This window comes from Takifugu rubripes, chromosome 21, assembly GCF_901000725.2.
Source record: "Takifugu rubripes chromosome 21, fTakRub1.2, whole genome shotgun sequence".
In the NCBI taxonomy this organism is placed as follows: Eukaryota; Metazoa; Chordata; class Actinopteri; order Tetraodontiformes; family Tetraodontidae; genus Takifugu; species Takifugu rubripes.
In genome coordinates, this window is record NC_042305.1 from 15,512,054 (window position 1) to 15,539,936 (window position 27,883).

Consider the following 27,883-nt stretch of genomic DNA (forward strand, 5'->3'; position numbering starts at 1 on the left):
ATTTATTTTTGGGTTGTCTGGAGCTGATAAATTCTAATTACATCTTTAGTCTAGTACGGTCCCTGGCATCTGCTTAAATTCAGACAATTTTGATCAGTGGCTGATCAATATCAGCTCCACAGATGTCAGAAGGTGAATGATTGGACTAGAATATGTCAATATGAAGTTTTGTAAGGTCAAAGGTGTCTCAATTGCATTTTTAACTAATCTAAATAAATGTTAGTAATCTCACATTAGCGCATTAGCAACCACATACTACAAAGAGCACTGGGGGAAACAATCAATTAAACTCATGTTTCTTAATTATTGCTGGTTTTCCCACAAGGCAACACTCAGAAAGGTCATAAATCAGGAGGAACTAATCCTGTGTTCTCAGGGCACCAATGGTTCCTAAGTGATCGACGGGCATGTCTTCAATAATACTGCACGCTTCTTCCACAGTAGATACAACAGAATGTACGTAGCATCCTGAAGATAAATAGATAAAAAGAGATAGTTTGATGTTTAGAATTATGTTGGATCAGCTGCTGATGTTTATTTTATCAACATGAAATTAAGAGTTAGGAATGCATATTTTTCAGTGTTGTTTATTGGAATTAATATCAACTACTAGAACGCTTCCGGAGCTCAGACCTCAGTAGCATAACAGGTTGCTTTATGATCAGAGTCTCCTTGGCATTTGATCTTGGGTTATCTTTGGATGAGATACAGTAGGTGGTTAAGAATATCACCAAAATGTATTCTTTTCTTCTCTGGCCCATTATCAACAGTTCCTGAACTTTTTGAGTTATTTTATTCCCAGACAGATAAACGCCAGCCGTCACGACCTCCACGGAGGTAATCATGCTCCATGAAGGAAATATTCAAGCAAATGAGATTTCTTCAGTATTTGGAAATGGATTTGATTTTCTTCCCTTTCTTTTTGTCATTGCGGAGATCAAAATACAGCAACGTTGCATGTCTTGGCTCAGGGTGACTCCTCTTAGACTCCTCTAAGCCGTGGTGTAGCTATGGGGCAGCAAAGTTTTGCACGAGTTTCAGATTAGCTCTCTCGCCAATGAGCTAAGAAGCTTATCTGCTTTGCAATTAAAGGGATTTTCTTTTTCATGGTCACAATATTTTAGGGAGTTAATAAGCAAAGTTGGAGTACCATTAGATGAGTAATTTGGGTGAATGGACATTGATAAATTGGCAATATGGACAACATTGTAGATGTCAGACTTTTTAATATTTCAGGAATTTCTTTTGTTTAAATCATCTCGCAGCAGCCATCCTAAATCAATATTGCTCTCATTCAACAAGTGAAGCCCTTGTAAAGGGATTTCTGGGTAATGAAACTGGTAACTCCTGACAGTTCCGCCAGCGCGTTGCTGTGCCGTATAATGAAGCCTGGAGATCCAACAGAAGGCCAAGGTATTTACCCTATAGCTGCGAGCAGGCTGCCATCCTGTAAGCCACTTTTGCGCCACGGTGAAGCCTCCGTAATGAGCTGACAGGTGCGATGTTTACGCTCGGATTGCCACTCAAGTCTGAGGGGCTGCTTCCTTTGACGTTAACGATGCCAGCCAAAGTGGCTTACAGTTCCAGTGATTGTCACAAATTCTTGAGAAGGATCTCAATGCTGCCATTGGCCTTATCTTTGATGGATGCAAAAATCCCATTTTTTAGTGTTTGCAGGAAGCTTTCTAAAGGTCAGGGATGCATTGTTTATTCTTCTGGCCATAACTCCCGTCAGGGCCAAGACGAAAAGACAATCCCGAATGATAAAACAACAGGTCTGACTTTGCCAGGAATCTCTCAGGAACACGAGTGTCTGCGGAACCGGAAAATAATCTCTGAAAACGAGGACTGAATTTGTTTTTTCATCAAACACTTTGTGCTTCTGGCCCCCCCTCTTCGCCATCCTTATTTTGCACGCCGTTGTCAGATGTGGGCCTGTTAAAGTGTGGAAAAATCCCCCTGTGACTATTAAAAGCATGCTCCCCAGGAAGTGTGCACCATGGATAAGGGGTCTATAGGCAGCACATGTATTAGCCTGCACCCATTAACTGTTTTAAATCCTCTCTCTCTTCCATGTTGCTGCCGCTATGAGGTCAACGAGAATATGGTTAACCCACAGAAAGTACCAGACAGTCACTTCCTGAAGGCCCTTTTGCTGCCGGCTTCCACTCCCCTGGATGCCACAAAATGGTTCCAAGTTCCTCTGCGGCTGGTGAGAGGTCTAATTCTCCTCATTAGAAAGGCCACCTTTCCGGAAATTGCCGTTGTGCACTCCTCACCACCCTCTGATTAGCTCCATTACCGTGGCTGGAATCAAATACCCTGGCCCTCCAAAGGAGTCGGGGAAAATGCATTTTCCTGAAGCTTTCCTTGATGGGACGACCACGAGGAGATTAATAATGGACTGGAAATCAAGACGGTGGCAGCGTTCTAAGACAAACTCGAAACACAAATTCAGGACTGACGCACGTCTATTTTATGTGCAACTTGCATTTCTCACGAAGAACCTGCTGCTGTAAAGCGACACTATCTACAACTGAGCAGAAATAAATTAAGTAAATATCTCCAGGAATCCAGCAGCACAGTTTATCTCGAGCCGAGCCACACGGACTCGCCATGTTACCCCCCCCCAACATGACTTTTATCTCAGCAAAATCCAGGGGAAGAAATCCTCTAATATCCTTCTGAGCGTCTTCAGTGTAGACAAACGGAATTGTTTTTTGAGTTATTTCAATACAATAAATCATTTCTGACATTTCATTTGCCACGTCAAACCATCCAGAAAATACCCCCCAGCCCCCCCCACCACCAAAATAAAAATTAATAAATAAACTCGGCACTGCAACATGGAATTAAAATACGATTTAATAAGACGATCTCTTACTTGTCAGAAAGTCACGTTTTTGTCATTGTTGGATAAATCAGTGGCCGATCAAGGCCGCGCTGGCGTGCTGAGAGATGTCGGCCTTCCCTCGGTGGCACTCCTCCATGTGTTCTTCTCCAAAAGAGGTTGTGTGACGCGACTGCCTGGATGACCTCCCTCAGGAACACAACTACGCAACAAATACTGAAAAGTTATTTATTGATACATTTGACGGAAGCCTTATTTATTGTGGTTCCCTATATTGTGGGATGGAGAGCTGGGACAATGAAGTGCTGACCTTCCTCAAGTGGAGTAACAGCCCGATGCTCGCGGGGCCACGGCCAGGTGCACCGCGGGCGCCTTTACATAATAAGAACTTTGATTTGTAGATAATTGCATAGCTTTGGACTTACATTTATATATATAATTCTTTAAATAGCCTTGCTGAGCATTACGTTTTTTTAAACATACATAATTTAGCTCTGAATTCGTTTTACTTCTGTGACGAGAGATGGATAAATGCTCCCAGGAGGAAGCTGCTTATGTCTCAACATGTACCAATAGAGTCCTATAGAGATATATAGCATATAACGGGCGTAGGAGGCTGTGACAAGTGCAGTTTGAGCTATTGTTAGAAGCTGCAGACTGAAAAGAGCAAAATGATGGTTCCAGGAGACACGCATCAACTGGAAATGTTGGAAATGTTATTCAAGACTGCAGTTAATAACGGACAGTTCAGGCCTACTCCGTTAACCGCAGAATGTTTCAGTGTGATGCTGCGACCATCCTTAGCATCATTTCAGGTGTTGCTCCGGTACAGAGGACGCTCGCCCAGGCTTTGATGGTGTGGGTCAGAGGTGGGCCAGTGGCCCAACAGGACTGGTCGCAGCATCCTTTGTTTTACTGCTGTAATCAGCTAATTAGTAGTTAGTCTAATAATACGTATGTGCTAAATTAGAGGTGGAAGCTGGGGGATAAAAACTTGATTTGGGACTATTCCTCAGCAATTATAACCCGGTAACCTTCGCCTGTAGTCTACGGGGAGTTTGCCTGGTCTCTCCGTATATGTGGCCTTTCTCCCAGTGCTCCAGTTTCCTCCCGTAGTCTAAAAACCTGCACTGACTGAAGAAACTGTAAATAATGTTTGTCATGCAGCGCTGCCCGAGCACTTTATTAGAAATGTTTCTCACTTCAGCAAAGAGAATCTACTGATCTCGCTGTGTTTTCCTGCCAAACAGTTGTGATCGGAGTCTGGCTTATTTTCCCCCAGCTGTCTGTGAGTAATAGCTCTGACTCAAACCGGAGTAATATATGCATGCTTCTGAAACAATCAGTCTTGTTTATCCAGAGCCCCTTGAACCTCCAGGATCAGAAAGTTTCTGCAATGAATTCTGATTTGCTAAATCCCCGTCCAATTTATTTCCTCAATTCTCAGCAAACATCAAAACAAACTCTCCCTTTTTGTGCCACGAGCTGTTAGATTTGGGCGAGGGTGTGTGAGGCAGGGGTTGAAGGGTGCAGGCACCGAGCATCCGCAATTTGTTTGTTAATGTCTCTTTCCTCCTCAGCCCCTTTCTCCCCTCCCCCTCAATTCCTCATTCCTAAAAAGATTCTCCCTTCTAATCTCTGCATCTGCACGCCAACGCTCGCTAACCAGTAAATGTTTGATCAAGACCTTGAATCCCGTCTGGGAAGGAAGACGCATTTGAAAGTTTCCACGCTTGAGACTCTGGTGCTCCGGATAAATTTAGTCTTAGAGCAAACAAAGTTTGCTTCCCGACTGTCTATTAATTTATTGCAGTGTTGTGAACACGGCCGCGCCTGAAGGCGCTCGTTACACCGAGGTTTATTCATTTCGGCTCAACTTTGTTTCACCTACCATCAAGGCTGTCTCTAGGTGCTCCACACAATCCCAAAGCCCCACAACGGCTGCAAGGAAAACCTCCCTTAGAGGAAGAAACCTTGACCGGGGCCCAAGCGTCGTCCGGGTGATGGACAGGCAGGAATCGGGCCGACTGGGCAGAAAGGAGAGGAAGAGAAACGTACAAACACATCAGATCTGCGGAACAACTGCAGTTCATGGAGCATCTCTTCAGATATTCTCCTGAAACTCAAGTTTTACCTTTGCTGCTTAAAGCCACATCCGTTGTCTGCTCGTATTCTATAATTAAGGCCATAAATAATTAGTGAATGCAAATGCATTGTTTTGCTGGATGATTGGCCAGGTTATAATCTACATATCTTCCTTTCTATATGTTAAAGAACCTTTCTGATAGTGATTATTAATCATTTTTTCAACCTGTTGATTTATTTTTTTAATGATCTGGCACACAGGAGGGAACAAGCTGGAGGGCCCTGAGTCAGACTCCACATGTTTAAGTGCCAGTGGTTTTCCTAAATGCTCCCTCGGAGACTGCCAGAGTGATGCCGTGCAGCCGCCGCGCTTTTCCGCAATCACTATCATACTTTAGCATAAAAACAAACATGGAAAAAAACCCTAACAATGTTCTTCTGGGAAGGGTTTGAAAAATGTCACCTATGAGCAGGCGTTCACTATTAGACTGGTGCGTTTTTCAGTAAATAATGACTACATTTGGGGATTTTAGGGATCTCAAAAGCATTTTTCCTTAGTAAAAAGGATAAACTGGTAAAACCTTTTTTTAAACAAGTACCATACTCAACCATTCCTAAACAAATTTGCTGTGTTTATAGTGATATAATGCATTCTCCAGCCCCATTTTCCAAGCTTACCCTTACCACCAAGGCTTAACCTCTAAACAGCTCATTGAAACTATGAGGAAATGTTCCCTAATCCCTTAAATGTCCTTATGCATGTACTGATCCTCACCATGTTGCACGTCAGAACACACGGATACAGAAAGATTCCAGAGGGTTTTTAGAAGATTTGGTACCAAAGGTGATGAGTTCAGCTGGAAATCAGCCTCTATTTATCTGCCGCACGGCCATTTCAACCATCGCTGTCTCGCCTGGGCGATATCAAATCACCTCTTTGACCTGCAAACAGACAAAATAGATTTTTTTCCACAGCGGGTCAGAGAGGTGAGTCGTCCTGTGGAAATCTGCACAACCAACCAACACGTTAAATGCTCACTGAAAGAAAGTCCTGAATGAAGGTTTTTATGCAAATAACCATGTGAAGTGGAGGCAATGTTTGCACCTATCAGACCCACAGGAAGATGTTGGGCCTTAATCAGCTCTTTCTGCTGTGAGTCTGCTCCTGTCAACTTGAATTAAGATTTCACCCCAGTGTAATTCCATGTCGCTTATCTCTGACCCGGCGTGCTGCCGGTGGCTTCACTTTCCTTCCCGCAAAGCCTCTGACCATTAGACGGTCACAGATCTATGGACAGGAAAATGAATACTCCGTGCAGGCAGGAGGAGCGTACCATTAAAGGACGCGCTAAGCGTGATACCAGTCACTGTTAATTAGATCAGCTCCTCTCGTGTGATACAAGATGCAGCGACCTGTTGTTGCTTTACTTCTCCCAATCAAGAGATAATCTCCAGTTTCTGAATGCCTGAATTGTGTACAGTCACGAACCGTATATGGGACTGTTAAATGCTACCACGCTCACAGAGCTGCACCATTCTGCTGAAAAGTTAGCTAGCAATTTTAACAAAAGTGTCCGGCTGTTTTTTATATATATAAATAACACCGCTGAGAGGAGGAGCTCTGGCTGTCAAGTGATATGCTGTATATTATTCCATATAACACCCTCAGATTACACTTTTTAATCCCAAATCCACACCAGCTGCCGTGCATGTCATTGCTGACGAAGCATTCCATTAGGACATCCAGCGTGTGTGCGTGTGTGTGTGTGTAATATTCTGCTAAATTTCCTATTTTTTGTCCACAATCTGGTTCTGCTGCTGAGTTGATCATACCAGATTGAGTGTAGATGAACCGCCAGATGTTTGTAATCTCACACGAAGAAGCTTGTGACCGGGATTGCAATCAGATGAGAGGGGACAGGAAGGGATTATAAACGGTGAGAGTGGCAACATTATAGATCCCACCGTAATTGCTGATAAATGTCCTCTTTTGCCCCCGCTCCTTCAGTGTAGTTGCCACTTTGAATCCCTTCCTTCATAATGGTGTTGTTGTATTTGTGAGTTCAGACTGGAGGCTCATTCCTTATTGCTAGTTTGTAAAGCCCCATTGAGGATGCACGCTTGTGTGGGCAGGTTAATGATAGCAGCTCTAGAGCAGTTTTTAATCAGGAACAGAGTTATGAGACACACCAGCAATAAGCAGCATCACCGGCCCCTTCATCCGTTTCCCACTTCCTCTGTTTTCTCTCCACTTTCTTCCACATCTAAATCGATTAACGAGGGGATTCGGAGCGAAGCGCTTTTGCTGATTCCAAAGTGAGTTGTGAGAACAGGATTGGAGAGAAGGGACCGATTCAAGGATGGTGAGAATCTTTTAGCAGTTGAGAAATACAACTGGAAGCCAGTGATGTTTGAAACACTGGAGATTTGGAACTGAATCAAAAATGTATGTTATTCATTTAAAAGTATGCAGGGGCTCAATGGGCTCCATATTTTACTGCCAAGCATGTTTATAAGTTTACTTCTTTTTTTTTTTAAATGGGCAAATAAAGTTCATTCTTTTTCTCAGTAAAACAGGACATGTCCACTTTTAGAACCGTTACCCCCTAAAAATAATGACAACGTTATCTCGCAGATAAAAAAAACACCCAGTTGCATCGATGTAGTAGTTGCTAAGATAGCGGTGGACTCGGTCAGTTAGCATTTCGCTGGGAATATTGCATATAGCAAGTACCGAATATTACAGAATAACATACACATAACCTTTAATGTTTGGACATTTTCTCTGACCCTGGAAGGAAGCCAAGGGAAGGTTGATGAAGGGGAGCTGTCCAGCTTCCTTCCTTTCAGCAGTTCATCTCAGCAGCTCGTTCCTGACGCAGAGCCTCATTAATTTTGATGAGTTTCTTGACAGCTTCTAGCATATCTGTAGCTACTAGCGATGACATCTCGGGAAAGCCACCGAGGGGGCCGGATCCCCCCCGAATTTCGCAGTGTTGTACCTTCCTATCGGCTAAGTAGGCTGTTGCTGAATTCACGATGTATTGAAGCGCCCTCAATTATTAGCTTTGAGTGCTTTTTCTGAAGTCTTCAGAGAATCTTCGCCGACGATGAGCATATTCTTGACATCTGAACGGAAAAGGCATCCCCTCCCTTCCTTTTTCTCCAGTGCCCCCCTGAATTTTCCACCCCTGATTGTTATTTATTCATAGAATTATTAAAAGTAAATCAAAGAAGAAAATAAATCCATTTATGTTTTGCGACTCTGAAGCTCTGCGATGCTGTAAGGAATAAAAACAAGGCCTCAGAACGTAAACATGTTTCACTCCATTAGAGAGTGGAAATTAGAGGTCTGGTGGTGTAAAGAATTGGACAACAGGCCCCCAGACATGTTAACCCTGAGAAGCTGGCCACATTAACGCACACATTGCTCCACATCAGCCCATACCGCACACTTCATGCTGTTCCTGGTGTTTTTACTGCTTAGCTGGTCCGTTCTGGTCTGTAGCTTTAAATTAATCATGCTGGATGGATGGACGGATGGACGGATGGATGGATGGATGGATGGATGGACGGATGGATGGATGGATGGACGGATGGATGGATGGACGGACGGACGGACGGACGGACGGACGGATGGATGGAGTCTTCGGTTAGGCCAAAGTCATCTGTGCCATATCGTACTGGCCGCCTCTAGGGGCCAATTCTGGCTTCTCCCTGCGTATCTGCTCCACTCATTCTCTCATCTTCAGGGGTCCTTTTTGGACCGGCGGCCGCTGCAGGTGCTGACCTATCTGCTGTTTGCGTCGTCCCGTGATGAAAAGGACGGACCAGGCTTTGTTTAACAGCTTCTGCGGTTTGGAAATGATTGCAGGGAAGGTTTCAGGGAGGATGCAAGGCTCCATCGCCTCGATTACAGTCATCTCTGACCGTCGTCATGGTTGCTCAAACTGTCTAAACGTGACGGACGGTTTCAACGTTGCTTGCTTTGAGTGCATGCTCCTTTAGCTTCTGGGTGAGATGCGAGGAGCAGTTATGAAACTGAAATTTGAAGAGCGGAGAGTAAAAGCTGACTGTCCATAAGGAAACAGGAGCTAGCTATTACGACATTGTTCCCCGATATTCTCTGATATTTACTCTGCTACACCTGCAATATGAATCGAGGGCTAGCAGTTGGGCATCGCCCAACCTTGGCGCCCTGATTCCCAGACTTCTAGCATGTGCAAATAATTGTTTAAGCTTGCAAATTTATAGAGGAAGTAAATGCCAGGGTCAGTTTCATCTCTCGCTCTTGTGTCAGTGCAGCTGAATAATCAAAACAAACCCCAAAAAGATCATTTTCTTTCTTTTTTTCCAGGGATTGATTAAAGTGCACAGATGTTTCTGTGCACTATCTAGCCACTTACACATGCCCCTCTCTCTCTCTCTCTCTCTCGCTCTCTCTCTGTTGTCGCAGCCTGCATCTGTTACCATGAGCTGGTCTGTCTCTAGGGTGTTTTTGCTATTTGCATTCTGTCTGTTGTGGAGCATCTCTGCCTTTACAACATCTGGCGACCGTTCTTGTTCCGGACACACTTTCTTCCTTGTTGTCCATCAGACGGGATTCACCATCCACGTCTTCATTTCAGAATCCTCCATCCCTCCTCCCCATTAATCTCTGTCCTCAGATGCCTCTGATACAGTATTGGAAGTGCTGCATTGGAATTTGCGTTTTCGCTAAACGACCGTGTTTGCCTGTTACGTCACAGCGGATTAGCCGCTGCAGCGGCTGCGGGGTGTGTTTCAGTAGGAGGTGCGAGTCCTTCTGCCGGATTGTGGACATTTGGTTCGGCTGAGATTATGAGACATGTTGTTGGCTTTGTGAGGATAACCACATATCAGGGCAAATTGCCGCACAAACCACCATGGAACTGGGTAACGTTAAAGGCCCTGGGTAAAACGGTGCACCAGTGTGCGTGTCCATGAGAGACCCAGCATCAGACCAGGAGAGGGGGAGCATGGGCAGCTTTATTCTCTTTTAATCATATTAGGTTGGACCCAGTTTTGCGGCGCTTTCATAAGGTGTACAGAACTAAATCCTATTGGATATCAGCCTAATCTACAGCAAACACCCTGCTGTCGGCACTCTCAGCCCTGCTGGGGGCTCCTGGAAATGCATCAGCATTAATTTGGCAAAATTGGGATTGAGAACAAATTGCCACTCTATATAACCAGATCCAGGCTTGATGGGGAAGTAATGAGCAGCTCAGCCTACGTAAATGGTTCAGAAAGATTATCTCTCTGAAATAAACAGCTCACCCCTTTTCACAGCCAGAAAGTCCGACAGTGTTACGACACACAGACCTCTTCCCGAAAGATGGCGGTGAAAGATTTGTTTTTTTCGCATCCGATGGGTCACATTTTGTCAAATCCCAAACGTGACAATGATGCAATGGCAGCCGTGACTTTGACCTGCTCCGCTCAGTCGTGTCTACAATGTTAAGAGATAATCCACTCAGCAGCATTTAATACTATGATAGTGCCAGGGGGCAAAAATAGAATCATGATCCTCATCATTTAAAAGAGGATCAGGATGTTGGTCCCGCTGCTATGACCTTTGACTCATCCCTGGGGGACAAAAAGTCAGTGTTGGCTCAAGGGACCGTCCCCAAACCCCCAAATAAAACAGCAGGCCTGGAATTCCTGGATGTTCCCTTTAACCTGTAAATAGTTTAAACTCGGGCTCCGTACTTGTGAGATGGTGAATTAACTGATAGTAATTTATCCAACTAAATTTTACAATGTGATGGAAAATGACGTCGACATTTTTTGCTTCTTGAAAGATCAGACATGATTCTGTGTACTGGTTAATCATAGCAGGTCAAATTAAACCATTTTCCATCTTCACTGAAAGAGAAAGTAATAGACAAAGGCAAATTATTTCAAATTGAAACACCATGGTCTCAACTGCCTTTTTGAAATATTTTTTTCTTTTTTTTTTTGCTGTATCCCTTTCAGGGTCATTGGGAGGATGCTGGAGCCTATCCCAGGGCCATAAGGGCGAAGGCAGGGTACACCCCTGAATGATTCGCCAGCTCATCCAGGGCCCAACGTGAGCAGTTGGGGGTTTGGTTCCTTGCTCAACAGTATCTCAGCAGTGCTGGAATCTCCTCCAAGTTCTGTCCACCCCTGGGATTGCACTGACAACCCTTGGTTCCTCAGCCCAGTCCCCTACAGACTGAGCTCAGTAATAATAACAGTTAAATAATTAGTTAATTAAGAGAATCCAAACTACTGAGATTTTAATTGTTTGAGCATCATTGTGTGACACACGTGAGGTGGAATTAGCAACACTTCACAACCTGATCTTTGTTGTCACTCTGCTTGAAGACATTTCCATTAAAATGACTTGAAAAGCAGACAATCGGAGCAGGAGGTGCAAGTTAAGTGTAAACAGTGAAGCAGCCTGACGATATCGCAGTGTGGAAGAAGTCTAAATGTCATTTTAATGTGTTTTCCTCTCTTGGAATAAAATGCTGGCTGACGAATGTTCTTTGCTTTTCTGCATACTTGAATCCTTCAAACTCAGACTTCTCTCATCATTTAAACGTAATAAGCCAAACTGTTAAGCGTGCGCTGTGCAGCTGCCGCACCCGCGCATTTGGATTCAGACTTTAGAGGGTTTCATTTTTCGCACCACACAATTTGACCAGCGCTTGCTCAAAGCCTTTATATGTTAATGCCGTCCCTTCTCTGTTTGGACCTCTTCGAATTCGATTTGCATACCGTGTTTACGATCTCCAAAAGTTGAACAGTCCCCAAAACACATCAAACACTTGATCCAGCGACTGATCCCAGTAGATATGATTCAAAGAGACTGTCTGAGCGCGACTAAAAAGTGTGTGTGTGCTGCAAAAGAACAGTGAGGAAGAGATGAGTGATGGAAATAAAGAGATGGGGAGGGAATAGCTGGGAGACTTGATGTGATCAGAACCTATGATATGCGGAGAGGAAGGCAAACGTTTTTAGCCCTCGTGCTGCAGTCTGGCAGCTCTTCACTCAGTGGTCTCAAATGTTTGTCCTCGACTAAGCCTTTGCCTGAAGCCACTCAAATCTTTCTTAAATATGGTGACAGAAGCGGGGGGAACATCCTTGTTTTATATAACCAAAGGTTGGTGTTTTCTGATGCAGACACTGATCATCTTGATCAAGTTGCACTCCTCCGGACCTAATTTCTAAATGATCATGCGTGCATAAATAAATAACATCAAATGACACCAAAATCACCTCCCCCAGAAAATGTTGGTATGGGATTTTGAAGCAAACCCCTTGTCCATTCAGTTGCAAAGCCCTCTGGCAGGAGTGAAGAGTAAAGGAATTCCAGCAAGGTTTGCTGTGAGGTCCTCATAATGAGGAGCTCAGGGAGTTGAACAGAACAAGGAACTAAAAGTGTTGTTTGGTTCACACCTTTTTCTGCCACTCAAGCCTTGTCATAAGGACCAACTTGCATCCTTTTAACCAACAGTATGCTGTCTTACCTTGGGTAAGTGCATATTTCTCATCCTCAGGTCCATAGAAACAAATAAACGCAGCAATTTGCTATGCTGAGAATTCCCCACTCTGGCCTACAGTTATTTTCAGTTCTTGCCCAGGCATTAATACATTTTCAATCTAGACCCTCGCTGCAGATGGAGGCCCCTGTAATTAGCTCCATTTCTTTTCATCAGTGCCAGCGGAGGGCGAAGCTGTCACCGTGACATGAAATCGCACACGCTCACTGAGGGGTGTGTTTCGGTTTTTACACCGTTTGACGAGAAAGTTTCTGACACCAGGGACGGGCCGGCGGGCTCAGGTCATCATATTTGGAGGCGATGTTAAATAGAGCCTTGACCCCTGTGTGGCACTGCTGTCAGACTTCACAGCCTCGGTTGACATCTCGGGGGGCTCGTGTGCAATGATTGTAAATCGGACTCACGGTGCCAAAAAAAAGAAAAGAGTTTAAATGACCAACTGTTGTTTGTTTCAGTGCGTACAGCTCATTTTAGTAGCTAAATAAGACCTCAAATCCGATTTATAACCCTAAAATCGATCCTAAAACTTTAGTTATTTAACTGATAATTGAAGATTAAGTAATCAGTAATTGATCAGCGACCTTTAAAGAAGTTTTTTATATTATTTGGCAGTAAGTTATTAGCTGCTTTGTCCATTATTTGTGCTGTTCAGAATTGAAGTATGTGAGTTTCAACAATTTTGAGTGTAAGAAAAGTGAGTGAGAACAGTCCAAATAACCAGCATTATGGATTTGCTACATGATGAAAAATAAATAATAAAAAAATCCCAAAAATCTCCTTTAGCAAAAGGAAAACCCATTATACTGCACATTCTTTCTGACTCTGATATCTCTTATACGCTCGTGTGTAGGAATTACCGGTATGTACCAAGGCTCAGCCTTTCAGCCATTTAACAGATCCAGATTTTTATTTTTGGACCATTATCATCAGGACACTTGAAAGACATTGTGGCAAAAAGAAACCGCAGGCTGTGAAAGATTGAAATTATACTTGATTAAAAGGGAAAATGTATGCTTAACGTGCAAAAGAAATGTGGAGTATTCATCTTTTTCTGTCTTGTCAAATGTGATTCAAGCCAAGGACAAAGTCTCAAAGACCACATGAGGCGGTATTAAGACACAGATGCTAATTCCAGGGTTATCATTTGATGTTGGTAAAATGTCTCTTTAATAACATTTAAATCTAAAGAACACAAGGGGTTCTTCTTGTCACATGCTTTCAAAATCAAATTCATTTTTAATAGGAGGGTAATTATGAAATGTCTCCCTTCTCTCCTCACAGCTCCCTGTTCTCCAGTCATAGTTTCTCCCATCTCCTCCTGCTTTTACACTGTTTTTGCTCACCTGAGCTCCATTTGACTCGACTTGATTTTGCTATTGGACATACTTTACTGCAAATAGCATTGAACATTGCTGACTTTACAGGAAACAACTGCATCCCGCACGGTTTCATCCGGGGTGAGGTTGTTTGCTGCTGTCAGGAGGCTCTATTTTTTTGAAGAGTAGCCAAGAATTCCATTTGGTGGTGAGTGAAAATACACTCTGAAGGTATAAAATATTGTTACAGTGGGAATTTCAGATAAAATTTGATAAGTCACTGTTGCTTGGCCACTGGCAATAGATGCCCATCCGAGAAGTTGGCCTAATCCAGCAATTATTGTACTGGATGGTTGTGAGTATATAATTACACATCCTTAGTGTTACCTCAGCTTGAAACCCCAAACATGGGGTATGAAAGTATCAGTGTAAAACATAATGCAATATCATACACTGTAGAACAGAGGTCATCATCATGTCACCTACCTTTCAGCCATCTTTGCCAGCCCCCTGTAGCACGTCTGGGAGCCTCTGAAGGGACCTTCATATCAAAGGGTTCCATCAACAAGATGAGATTTGTCTCCACTCCTCCCTCACCCCCCCACATTGCTGTCATCCTTGTCCACAGCCTTGTCACTTGAACTACTGTAACTCCTTTTCAGCCTCTCTCACAAATCCCTCCATAAGAGTCAACTGGTCCAGAATTCAGCTGCCTGTATCATTACTCGCACCCCCTCCATCCGCCACATCACTCCTGTACTCCGACAGCTCCACCTGCCCCCAGCTCAGGTCCATAGTCAATTCAAAGACCTCTTGTTAACACTCATGGCCATCAAGAACCCTGTCCCCAATACCTGTCTGACTTCCAGCCTATTCCCGCTCCCTCACATGCTCTTCCTCCATCCACCTGTCTGTCCCCTCTGCCCCTCTCATTCCCACGGAGAGCTGAGCTTTGATCCGCTCTGCTTTCCATCTCTGGAATACAAAAGCACCCCAACTGGACCCATCCCCCCCTTTTCAATACATCACAACACCTCCAACAGTTAGCAGAAGGGTCGTGGCCCTGCACACCTTTGTACTCAGAAGAGAAAGTGCTTCTTGAACAGAACTGAAACATCATCGATGGCAGATAACCTGCATGCACCTAAAGGTGGTTAGCTGTGCTCATGCATGTGGTCTGGGCAGCCAACCTCTAAGTGAATCTCGCAGCAGCTTTTTACATGTACTGTAAGAGCTTAAACTGTAGGTATCTGGGAAAGGAAGAACAATTCCTGCTGTAAAGTGCATCACTGTGAGCCAACAGCAGACTTTAACCAGCAAAAAGCTGAACCACCCTCTTGGATGAAGTTAGTAAACAGCATAGCTGGGTTCAGTTTTCAAAAAGCAAAGAAAAGTGTTTCTGCGTATTATCATCATCTACACTGAAGGGGAACTACAATGGGCAGGTTTATCTCTGCCCCCAAATGGAGAGTGGATGAGAACTGACTTTAAGGTTTTAAGAACACCAAAACCACTAAAAATAAATGATGGACAGAAAGGGGGTGTGGCCATCTTCTCCTACTCTAAGGCTGTGAGAGCCGAGCACAGCCCAAAAGGCACTCTGTAGACAACAGTTCAGCTTGAGTCTCCCTCCAGACCACCACTGCATATTAGTGGCAATGAACTCATCACCTGGCTGCCCAAATTGGAGCAATTAGCTTATCTTTAAAGTACATTCTGTGACAAATTGTTCTTACCTTATATAGGATTGGATGTAGGGTTTAAATATTCCCTTTTAGCACCAGGAAGCTCCTTTGTCCTGTGATACAGCAGATTTTTCTTCTCTGAGCTCTGCTGTATTCTTACTGTCAGACATTTCATTTTGAGAAGAGAAGCTATGAAGCAAAAGTGTGAGAATCATCACTGATGAGCTATCTCTGACACATAGTGGTCAGAGAAGAGACGGTAACCGTGAGGAATCTAGATTGAGGTGAACTCTTCTCCTAGCCATCATCACTTTCCTGTAAATCCATCAAAGCGAGGAAATCCGGTGTAAGATCAGAAAATTGTATCTCAATCTCTATCAGATGCAACTGTTCCGCACATGTAATAATTCCTTTTGCAGCCTCCATCTCATGATGGCAGAATAGGCCCAGTTTCATTGGAAGGGCTGTAGTAGAGTATTCCAAGTTATCTGCAGCATGGAATACTCGGCTGGGCCAGTGGAAGATGCGTGTGTAGGGAGATAGATGTAAGCTGCTGTTACACTAACACTAACTACTAACTACTACACTAACTGTAATGCTTTACCAGAAAGGTCACACGTGGGGGTTTCACCACAAAATCAACTCCTGCCTGAAGGCAGCTTGCAGCTGGGGAGATAAAAGGTAAGAGGTGGCAGCTATAGACCCCAGCAGCCTCTTCATAATTCCATCCGAACCAGGAACCCTGGGCACATCAAGGCTGGCACTGTGTCGCTGAGAGGGATTATTATGCTCTAGAGATGTCCACAGTTCAATAAAAGGGCATTTTAGCGGCGTCATGTGTGTATGCGGTCATCCCATTGTTGCTTTCCTCTCCAAGCCTGCTGAAATAAGCCGATCGCTGTTGCCATTTCATCAAAAGAAAGATTCCAGGACTGCTTATCAGCGGTCTCTGTGTGGTCCTGGCCAAGATATTCAAAGCAATATTCAAGGAGGAATCCCCAGAAGGATACGGGGGTGTTCAAATCTTCCAAGCAATCTTGCTGAACGCTGAAGAAAGAAGTTCCAGCGGCAGTTCTGACAGCCTTTGTTACACATACGCTTGTAATTGACTAGTTACCACTTGTGTATGTTCACGGGAGAGTAGCTCCCACATAGAAACAGCAAGAGAATGTAAGAAATGGACCGAAGAAAATAAATTTAGTGCATGTGTAGCAGTGTGTGAATGTCAGAAAGATCTTTAGATGACATTTTATTAAAAATAACCTTGTATAGTGCAATTGATTTACAGCTCACGGCATATAAATGAGCATTCATGTCAAAAAAGGAAAAATGGAATTTAAAGAAGAAACCCAGAATAAATGATGAAGTCCTTCCGATTTTCTCTGTAAATGTATGCAGATTTATTTATTTTTCATAAATATGATAAAACGGCTCCAGACAGCTGCAGTGAATGATGCTTCAAACATTTGAAGATCACAAAGTACAGAGCCTCAGCTGGGAGCCACTTGTGTGCCAGCAGATGGTTACTGGCCTCCAGTAGAAAAGGTGGTTGATGATGTTCCCCTGCTGGTTTCAGATCCGAGATCAATATTTTCTCAGGTCCCCTTCAGTTTTTTCGGGGTTATTCTGCGTCAGTGAAAAGCACCGGGGATTTGTGGAAACCCTGCCTTCTAATCCTTTCACCTTTTGAGATAAACAGACAGCATCACACAAGGTCCTGGCTGAATTTGACGGAGATTGAGCCGTCGTCTTTCTGTTATCCTGGACTGTCAACATGCACACACGCAGCTGTCACCCTGATTGATCTCACTCACTTCTGACATCTTGGAGATTAGATTATTGCATTTAAATGTCTCGCGGTGCCTTCAAGGCAACCCTGTATATTCCTCATTATCCTGCCTTCTCAGTCCAAGCTGTGACCTCTAAAGTAACTTTAGAATATGTCGCATAATTGTATCATAATAATCAATTCAAAAGATGAACACTTGTAGGTAATCTGCAAAACCAGGTGTGATTACATGCGGAATTTTGATGAGCTGCCTCTGGAAATCAGCATAATACATATGAACCGCTGATTTCAAACATAAATGCAGTGTTTGGACTGTTTATGTAGGATGTTTGATCTTTCATGAAGCCTCAGGAGCTTATAGGAGAAGGAAGAAAGGGGGGACATATAATCTCCATGTTATTTTTAGCTGGTATTCAATTTAAAATAAAGTATAAAATGATTGAAGCTGTTATGTGAGATGAAAAGTTGAAACCCCACATCTTTAATAGAATAAGTTATCTATGTTTCCCCATTGAACTACCATGTAGTTATTGCTAAGATCAATGAAGTCAAAACAAGCATTTGGGTGTTACAATTGTGCCATTGTGTTATTTCATATCGGAAAAATACCACACCATATCCAAACATCTACGAAATAGGAATTTTATTCATAATATATTCATACTTGTACACAATTAAAATAAAATGCATATCTATGGTTCCATTGCAATCTCCATTGACAAATAAGACAGCTTTTTCTTTTTTTTTGGTAAATGCAACCCAAATACCCTTTCTGTCATGAAAACAGAACTGAAAACCAGGAGAGGTAAAACATCTGTTTTTTTAACATAAAAATAAAATAACATTACCCAACAAATGCATCACTTTGAATAAATAATGGGGGTATTGGTTATTTTCAATGAACAGACTGGACATTCTTTCTGAGTGCTGTCTCTGGTTCCGCTTACCTTTCATTTTTGTTTTTTCCCTTCCCTAAAATCCCTCCGATGGTGGTACGTCTAAGCAGAAAAAAAGCTTTTGAGAGGGAAAATGGGCTCTCCAAAATGTAGCTTTGACACAGTACAGTTAGGTACATAGAGAACAAACAATTTGGGCACCAATTCATTATATACATTAGATCTGTAGTGTCTGTAAAGGCATCCTTTTTGTTAAATGTACTCAGCGTTTCTCCTCACCCACACCGGGTTGATGAAACTTTTCCGTCCTTTCCGTTGTAGATGTCACTGCATCTTGTGGAATCATTGTCAGGAGCATCAACAATCTTAAGTTCTGCGATCAGAGTGAAAGTAAAGTTCTAAGACATGGCTAGAGATATCCAGATCACGGGAATGACGAGAAAGTGCAGCGCTTGCAAAGTGGAACCCTGACCTTTGATGCACTGGGTGTCAGATTTGGGCTTTTTGGAACACTTCTTTTTCTTTTTGTTGGATGCTGTAGATGATTCCAGGTTGTTAATCAGGTCAGGGTCGAGGTTTTCCAAAGTCTTTTCCAAAGTGTTGGACAAGGTTCCAAGCGGTCCATCATTTTGCTTGTTCTGAGTCTCATTTTTTGTTCTTTCCTGCTCCTTGTGTTTAGTCTTTGACATGTTCTCCTTTTCCTTTTGGGGATTGTTGGTAATTTGGCGGCTCTTGCCTGACAGAATAGAGGACTTGTCATTATCTCCGAGGCAACACCTGGGAATGTTGTCCCCCAGAGGAGTTTCAGTGGATGCAAATTTCCCCGACTGTGTTTTGGAGCTGAAGAGGTTGGTCTGGATTTGAGGCATCTCCACACATCCCTCCAAGTCTTCACTTTTCAGCCGTTTCAGGTCCTTTCCTGTTAGGAACTCGGGTACGCTGCACTCCAACTCGGAGCTGGAACCCTTGAAGCGTTTGAACCAGTCCCACAAGGTCCTGGCCCGGCAGTCACAGATCCACTGGTTCCCATTTAAACGCAAATACTGGAGCGACACCAAGGGGTCCATGGTCTCCCCTGTCAGGACGGTGAGATTATTGAAGAACAGGAACAGGGATTTCAACTTGCCAAGGTCACTGAAAGCTCTGGGTTGGACATAGATGACTCGGTTTTGGTGCAGCAGCAGCCGGTCCAGGCTGATTAGGCCTCGAAACATGTTGTCTGTTACGATCTTGATTTTGTTATTGTGCAAGTAAAGGTAGGTGAGGTTGGCAAGGTCTAGGAAAGTGTCGTCCTGTAGGGTGAGAATGTTATTGTCCTGCAGGTAAAGGTACTGTAGCGAGAACATTCCTCGGAAAACCCCAACAGGGAGCTCGGACAACCCGCACCTGTGCAGGTGCAGAGTGTGCAGTTTAGTTAATCCCCGCAAGGCTGTAGGGCTGATGGTGCGGAGGTTGCTATTGTCTCCAATGTCCAGCTCCTCCAGTTTCTCCAAGCCATAGAAGGCCCCTGCCTCGATGTAGCTGATGTTGTTGGAGTAGAGCCAGAGGACGGTGAGATTGTGGCAAGAGCTGAAGCTCGTGGACCTCACCACCGTCAGCTTATTGCTCTGCAGAAATATCCGCTGGCTCCGCACGGGGATCTCGGTAGGGATGGAAAACAGTCCTTGTTGTTGGCAGGCCACGGTGGGCCTCGGCTCACTGTAGCACACACACTTGGCAGGGCAGCTGTCAGTTTGAGGCACGAGGTTCAGCCACATCGCCACCAACAGGAGTCGCCCCCCTACAAAGACAAGAGGGGAAAAAATGATTAATAGAGACGCAACACAAAATGCAAGTTCAGGCTAATTAGTGCACACCGTTAAATGTAACCAATCACGCCTCAAACATCGAAAAAGACCTGGCGGCTATGTGAAATTAACTCTCTCTAACAGGACTCATGGAAATGATGGCGTTTCTCTGATCCCGAGGTTGACATTTAGCTCGACTCTGGGAGATAAACTTTCACACGAGGGTAAGAGATTGATGCCCGAGGCAAGAGGTGGGGTGCCGCATGAGGCCGAGCAGAAGAGGCCTCTGCACAGCCGTGAACGAAGCGTCGCTTCCTGAGTGCAGCATGACGATGAACTGCAGATTCCTAGAGGTGTGTTAGCGCTCCGGCTGAGCCTGTGCGCTTGCTTTTTGCCCTGGAGGCATCCATGTTTAAAACCAGACACATTCTGCATTTGCTCACATTAATTATTTCTGCTTGTTGCCTCCATTGCTTCAGATCAGCTCATTACTACCGTGACTAATACAACTAGTCGTCAGCTCTGAAGCCACTGGACTGCATGTTCAACTTGGTTAATACAAAAAAAACAGTCCATTTAAGGCAGCGCTCGTGTGCTGTCCGAGCTGAGTATTTCCAGTCTTTGCTCCTGTGCACATGTGAGGGATCCCAGGCTCACCGCCATGACAGGTAGTGAGACTAAAAAAACCCACTCCCCTTCCTTGCTCTCTTCCATTTCTTATTTTCCTGTAATGTGTTGTGGTGCAGCTCATCTCTGGACCTTGTTAAACGCAGCTCTGGTGTGGCCTGACAGCAGCCTTCTGCTGCACTTTCCCTCCAATCTCCCCGTTCAGCCGTCAGACTGCCACCGGAACGCTGTCAAGCCTTTCTATTCTTTCTGCATGGCAGCACTTTTCCCTCAGCACTGCCAATATTTGTGCATCTCTTCCAACAGTCCTTTTTTTATCATCCTCTCCTCTGTCTGTTCATTAACAGGCTATTTCCAACTGCGCATCGCATGTCAAATCTCGGCTTCCTGGGCTCCTGCTGTAATAAGTTTTGTCTTTGTTAGCGGCTGATGAATGACAGCACAATCCCCACGAGTTCATCAACACCTTCTCAATTACTTTCTGCTCACAGAAGGTGTCTTCGCCATTGCCTCGCTCTGATATTGTCGCCATGAATGTCAGGTCAAGGCTTGCTGACATGCTGGTCAAATTTGATCATTTTTCTCCATTTTTCTCATTAATTTCACTTCTCAGTTGTAACAGATTACTCAATAAGTGTTTGGAGGTACTAGCAGCCCTCCAAGGAAGAAGAAGAAAAAAATCAATATCTTATCATATTTTGCCAGCTTTTGTTTCAACATTTAATCTTCCCTTATCTGATGTGTCAAAACAAACTCCTTGCACTGTCTTTTAGCTTTAGCCTTCTTTTCTAAGAGCAGCATTGCTGTTTGGTAACAATCATTTCTCCGTTTAGTTGCAGACAATCATCTTTGACTGACATCGGTGCTCCTTCAGCTTTCGGAGGACTTCCTCAGTTTACCCGCTTCTTCTTCTCCGACCCTCTTGTGTTGACAGCGTGGCCCTCAAAGCGCACCACACTGTAGCCGAGCGAGTGACTCCTTTCATCTTGAACGCCCTCTTTGTTTGCCTTATTAAACTGCCTGTCGAATGTTCCATAGAGTACTCTGTAGCTTAGCATTTTAAACTCATGTTTGTCTTTAATCACCATTGCCATGCTTTTATTCTTAGGTTTATTGTGTGCTGTTTACTGCAGGGGTAGACAACATTGACTAAAGGGACTAGAACCAAAGAAACTGATTAATCAAAGGGCCTCTAAATATGACTGCATTTTACTGCATATAGATATTAAAAGCATGAAATTCCAGGCTTTGTTCCATGAGACTGGAGATTACAGTGACAGTTGACCTTCTGGGATTTTCTCCCTTATGCATTCAGCCCGAGTGACCATTGGTGGTTCTTGGTCACCTCCCCAGAGACTTTTTTTCCCAGATGTCTCAGTTCGAGTGGAAAGTAAGCTCTGGGAAGAGTCCTGCTTGTTTCAAGTATTGTCCATGTCAGAATGATGGAGGCAGCTGTGCTCTTGGGAACCTTCACAGAGGCATCTGTGGAGCTCATAGCTTGGTTTTCACGCCCAGTGAAATGAATTTACCACGGGTGGACCCCAATCAGGTTGAAGAAGCATCTCAAGAATGATCAAGTTTAAATGATCAAGAGCAATGGAAGACCTGATAACTTATGTTCATAATAATCGGTTTTCATGTATTACTTAGTCCGTCTAAAAGGGACTTTAAAGTGCATGGAGTCATTGGAAATAAAGCTTCAAAAGTGGAGCTAACACCACCAGAAACTGCCACTGAAAGTGGATCTTCTGCAGGTCTAGAGCCCGCGGTGGAAGTGTACCGCTAGGGTTCTGCACCAAATCCTTAACCAGAAGTGGAAAGAGTACCGTATGTAAAAAGATGAAGAGAGCAGCTATTTTTTATATTATGATAAAGTGATTCATTCCATGCTGTCTCTGTTGCTAACTTACTAGCTTGCTCTTGACTATTAGTTGCGGCCGTTGAGGTCAAAGGTCAGCACCTGTTCACAACTCCACATGTAAAGATTTTTTTTTTCTTGTAATATGATGCAGATGTCATCACATGGTCATGGTCTAAAACTGTATTTTCTGTCATTAAAAGCACAACTGAAGGTATTTTATGTGAAATAGTTTTGTGTCTGGTTGGAAGGAAAGTTGTTAAAAGTAAGTTAAAAACTAGACATTGGGCCAGAGGGATAATATTCAGTCGTGGAAGTACATGTATAAACCAGTGGTGATACTCAGCAAGTGAAAGATTCTTTATTCAGGAGCTAAACACTGGAGTGGTGAGTGGGAGCAGACAGATTTGTTTACTGTGGAGTGCATCACTTAGTCAGACTCCTGGCTGATTTGCATGTGTCCCGGGCGTGTTTATAGCACCACAAACACATTCAGAACACTCTTTTAGCTTATGAAAATACAGCAGGCTTAAACTGTACAGCTCACCTCATCCTCAGAAACCTGCAATGTACAGAGAGGGCACGTTGGGACAGGGCGCTGAGAGGGCCTCCGATTCATCACGGTGGCTTTGCTCTGAAGGGCCGGGGATTGGGAGCGGACGGCTAACATGACAGTCTCATCCCTATGGCTCGGAATGAAAGTGATGTCTATGTCAGAGATGAATCACGGTAGTTATCCAAAGGGACCCCCTGGCCTGTTTCTGAAATCATACATTATTTTGTTGCTCACAGGCAGCCCTGCATTTAATATAGTCATGATCTCTCCTGCTCGGGTCATGTGTCTTGTGTGAATCCAGCCATGCATACAAAAATTGTTTTTATATCTTGTCCACACGCTATAGAATGTGACAGTCGCATGAAGCCCAATTTCAGCTCCGTCCCTGACAGCTATAAATGGCTCCAAGAGCCGAGAGTAAGAAGCAATAAATAACTCGGCGCGGCACAGACTGTTACAAAACACAAAGTTCTTATGAGTTGTGACACTGAGAAAAATGGAGGGCTGTGTTCCTGCACTAAAAGAAAAGTTTTTCTTTAGAGAGACTATTTTTATGTTTAAGAAGCCTGTGTGATCAGGCGTCTGTGCTTGGAGATAAAATCTACAATGATGAAACAAATGTTGCCATATCCAGTCCAAAAAGATTACGAGATCATTTTGCATATCCACCACTGAAACTACACTTTAGCTGCGTGTTCTACAACTGTCTGTAGGATCCTTTTTCTATGCCAGGAAGGCAAATATCAGTCTGCATTTTATTGCGGGTAATTAATTCAAATGAAGAACCTCCCTGGGTTCTCTATCATCACAAAAATGATGAAAACCTGAACAGCTGTAATCAAAAGCTGTAAAACGACTCACTGAGAAACAAGTTCAATAAGGAGGAACCCATGAGTGGTGCACTCGTTCCTAAAGTGCTGCTTCTGATAGGCGGAGACGTACACCGTGGCTTACAGTTTCATAGCTGCAGCTTCATTTAAGACCGCTGTGATGTGACAACATACTCTTCACGTTCCAGAGGGTCATTAAGAGGTGACAAGGTTATTGTCACGCAGGAAAAGGCTCCTATCAAGGTTACAGTGGTCCAGGAGTGGCACCAGTGTTTCCCTCACTGACACCTTTACCTTTCAGATCCATCCTCACCACCTCATTGTCAATTGGATTTAATTTCAGCTCGATATTTCTCAGTTTAGAAGTCCAACAAGGTCTGGGTTTTGCTTGGTGTTCCAACATTGATGAGCCAGATGCTCTGACCTTAAATAACAGATTAAACTGCCGGTTGAGGACACGTCGGAGTGCGAAGTCGGAGCTGTTGTCCCCTCAGCGTGGGTTTTGTCTAAATTGTGTAGAAGAAGACACAATAAAAAGTTGAACAGTGGGGACAGACGAGGTCCTATTTGACACACATCTGACACAGCAGTAGCCCAAGCAGATGGTTCATGAATAACTGAGGGCACCGGAGCTCAGCAGGCAGAAGGCAAGGCAGCACTGCAGAGAATGTGTTCTGGGGGGGGGGGGGTCCCCAAAGCACTTTACTCTGCATTCTCTGCGAGTGCATGTGCAAATACACAAGGAGTCTCTTCCTGTTTGTGAAGGGGGGAAATCAATAGCAATGCTCACTTAGTTAAAACTTCTGGCATAATTGGAGGAGGCAGGCTCGACATAGCCGAGTAGTGACAGCGGCTAACAACAGGCAGCCAGTCGGCAATATCCTGCCAGCCAACCAAGGCGCTTTGCAATCATAGGGCTGTCGGATCGAATCCCTGCTCGACTTGCCACCAGATGGATGATAAAGTGGAGGTGAACAGTTCCTGCAACTGCAGACTCTTGACTGATGCATTGACCTCCCATTAGCCCGAACCGGCTCCCAACAGCGAAAGGGTCTGCATCCCTGAGTTCGAACGTTTGTGATCGTTTCACGTTCAAAAACACTTAAACTTCAGCTTATGGTGAACGTGCAAACTTGTAAAAGTACTGCATATGATTTTCATCCCCCAAATTAAGGGTATATCCTCCCCAATGACCATTTAAACACTGTAAATTGGGTTGAGCATCCCATTAAGTAGAAAATTAGGTCTTATTCTATCACAATGCGTATATATTGGCAGAACCCTTTGTACACTAAGTCACTTTAGAAGCTTTTAGAGATGCCTGAAGAAGAGTTAGGTTTGCTTTAAGGCCATTAAAGTGGATTAATTATGATGTGATGGCAGAAAGCCACTGCACTGGGGCAAAAAACTGGCACTTTCCTCATAACTCTGTAGCATAGTTGGCAGGAACCCAGCCCGCTCGCTCTGAGACGTTCCAAGAAAAGCGTCGGGATTCGAGTCGCCCCGTGAGGTTTGGCAGGGTGGCTCAAATCCAGTTTTTTTTATTTTTTTTGGTTCGTCTTTTTTTTACCCGCCTCTGCATGTCTCAGACATGGGGGCTTTTCACACATGGAGCCATGCTAAATGCATAATTCAAGTCCTGTAAGCTTAAAATTATGCAGCTTCCGGCAGGTACACATTACGCGGGGGTTTCCAGATGCACCCTTCAAGCCACAGAAGAGTAGAGACATTTGGAGTGTCCTACTTTGGTTTTTGTGGACACCCTGGTGCTGCTGGATGTGAACAGGGCAGGCAACTGTTGTTTCCCTTTCCTCCCTCTATTTTTTCTCCTGTTATTTTGCTTAGCAGAGCACATAGAGCTAATCTTATCTCCACACGGCTGAAGAGGAAATAAATAAAAGTGGCTGATGCTGTGCATGACAAATAGGTCCTCCTGCCGCTGAAATCTCTGCCACAGGTGTTAACGTCTCGGTAGGCGTGCCCTTCTGTGGGAACACATGTCAACCTCGGCAGTGTAAACGCACTGACACCACATCTGCTGAGATGGAGGATGGAGGGAGATGTCACATGCCGGGCCTCCACGCTGCCATAAAATATGTGTGATGGGAGCTAATTGATTCTCTTGTCTTGTTTCAAATTAAAAATTCAACTTCTGTCACCGAGATCTGGCTTTGCCGCCAAGCACGCCAAAATTGTGATGCGTATGTGCAGCCAGGAGCCGTTGCCACGTTGGTTTTATTCCACCTACAATCATATTTGATTGTGTTTTGGTCATTTGAACACTGTGATTATTGTTTGCAGCCTTATTCCTTCAGTCTCTGTCGCTCCTCATATCAATGATCTTCAGGCTGAGGTCAACTCTAGACAGGGCTTCCTTTACCATAATAAGGCTTCCTTCACACACTCTATGCTCTTGGGAAGATGGTCACCCTCCCCAAGCTTTAGATGTCATCTATAAAATGGCCTTAAAACGTGTTCTGAACAGGGTTGACCTTCTCCATCCCTCAGCTATCTGTGTTGCTACCAGCGAGCCTGTCTCCACCCATCGTTGTGACCTTTATGAACCGGTGGGTCGGCACATCAGGCGCCGTTTTCACCGGATTTTATCGACCTATAAGACTTTACCGGGGAAGACAAAGAAGATTATTTCATATAGTTCAGCAGGAATTCCAGAGGGTCTCTTGCCAGGTCATCGTCACTCTTTATCTGTGTGTTTGGTCCGAAAAGTGATGAAAAGTCTTAATGAAATGCTCCGGAAACGCTGAAATTTCCGTAGTCCAGACTTAGACCCTCGTTGTAAAGGAGACGCTGTTTTCAAGTGATTATACCTGGTAAAAAAGATCAGATCGATCCAGTTCTGAAGACTTGTGTCATATTGAGTTGAATGTCCAAGCAGTCGCTGCTTAATGAAGGTTACTCATCAGTGATGCAATAGTTACTACTCGAGTGTCATTTTTTGACACCGGAGCCTCTCTGTTAAGCTTAAGGAACAATTTGGCTCCGATAAAACAATGACATGATGAACTTCCAGGTCATGAGGCGGTAACGTGATTTCTCATTCTCGTGGAAAACCAATTAGTGATAGAGTGACAATGGCTGCCTGTGGAGAGAGGTGATGAACAATCCCACAACTGCTTCAGCAAAGAAAAAATAGAAGAAACTGATATAAATACACTGTAAATTGACACCAGTTTGAGGCCCTCATGTGTCATCTAACCTTCCGCTGTCTTCTCCAGTTCCGCAGCGCTGCACTAGCTGACTGAGCAAGGTGTCTGGAAATGTATCATCCTCCATCACCTCAGACAGATCAGGTCACAACCGCCCCAAAAATATATATAACCAGAAGAGTTGGCATCGAAAAACTGCAACCGTCACTGAACTCACCTTTGCTGAGAAGCCAAAGAAAAACGATGATTTAAACTTAACGCTAAAAAAGATGCTCATAATAAAGGAACCGTATTTAATAAAAAAGGGACTTGGTAGAATAGGTACGCTTCTGGCGCATAAATCATCCCTCGCTCAGTGGGATCAGAATGGAATGACCTGGATCACCGTGAGGTCCCTGGTCATTGGCTGTCTGCACTCTCAACATACAACATATGGGAGGTAAGGCATGAAAGGAGGAAGCTCAAGGGATGAATGATCTGCGCTTTCCGGGAGGCCGAGGCATTTTAACGACGTGTGAATGGAGGACAGCTACTCGATTGATGCCTGAGGGAAGGCGATGAGACCTCAAGAGGATGAATAAAGCAGGCAACTGGAATGAAACGGGCAGATGGTGCCCAGTTTGCAGCCAACCGATGGGCTCTGCGGTTGGTCTCGGCAGGATCTGTCCCATCGAATCAGAATATATGCACACTTAAATCTCTTCAGCCGTATATGCATTCTGTCTCCGATGACACGCAGTCTAATGCACCATTTTGTAAGGTAGCCATTAGTTATCCATTATCTGAAATGGCTACTGTTTAATTCAGTTTTGCTCCCCGCCGATGCATGACTCATCAGACGCGCGGCTGAAGGAACGCACAATATGGCCTGGAGCATCACTAAGTA

At 44.1% G+C, this 27,883-nt stretch overlaps 1 protein-coding gene across 1 annotated transcript in view; it reads right to left on the reverse strand.

Annotated features, from left to right (window-relative positions):
• Positions 1-17,902: 17,902 nt before the first annotated feature.
• The window catches only part of rtn4r (reticulon 4 receptor), a 30,691-nt gene continuing 20,710 nt past the window's right edge, over positions 17,903-27,883 (reverse strand). Inside the window, exon 2 of the mRNA XM_029830177.1 lies at positions 17,903-19,952. Coding sequence (XP_029686037.1) covers positions 18,571-19,952 — 1,382 coding nt within the window. The 3' untranslated portion in view covers positions 17,903-18,570. The remainder of the gene's footprint in view (positions 19,953-27,883) is intronic.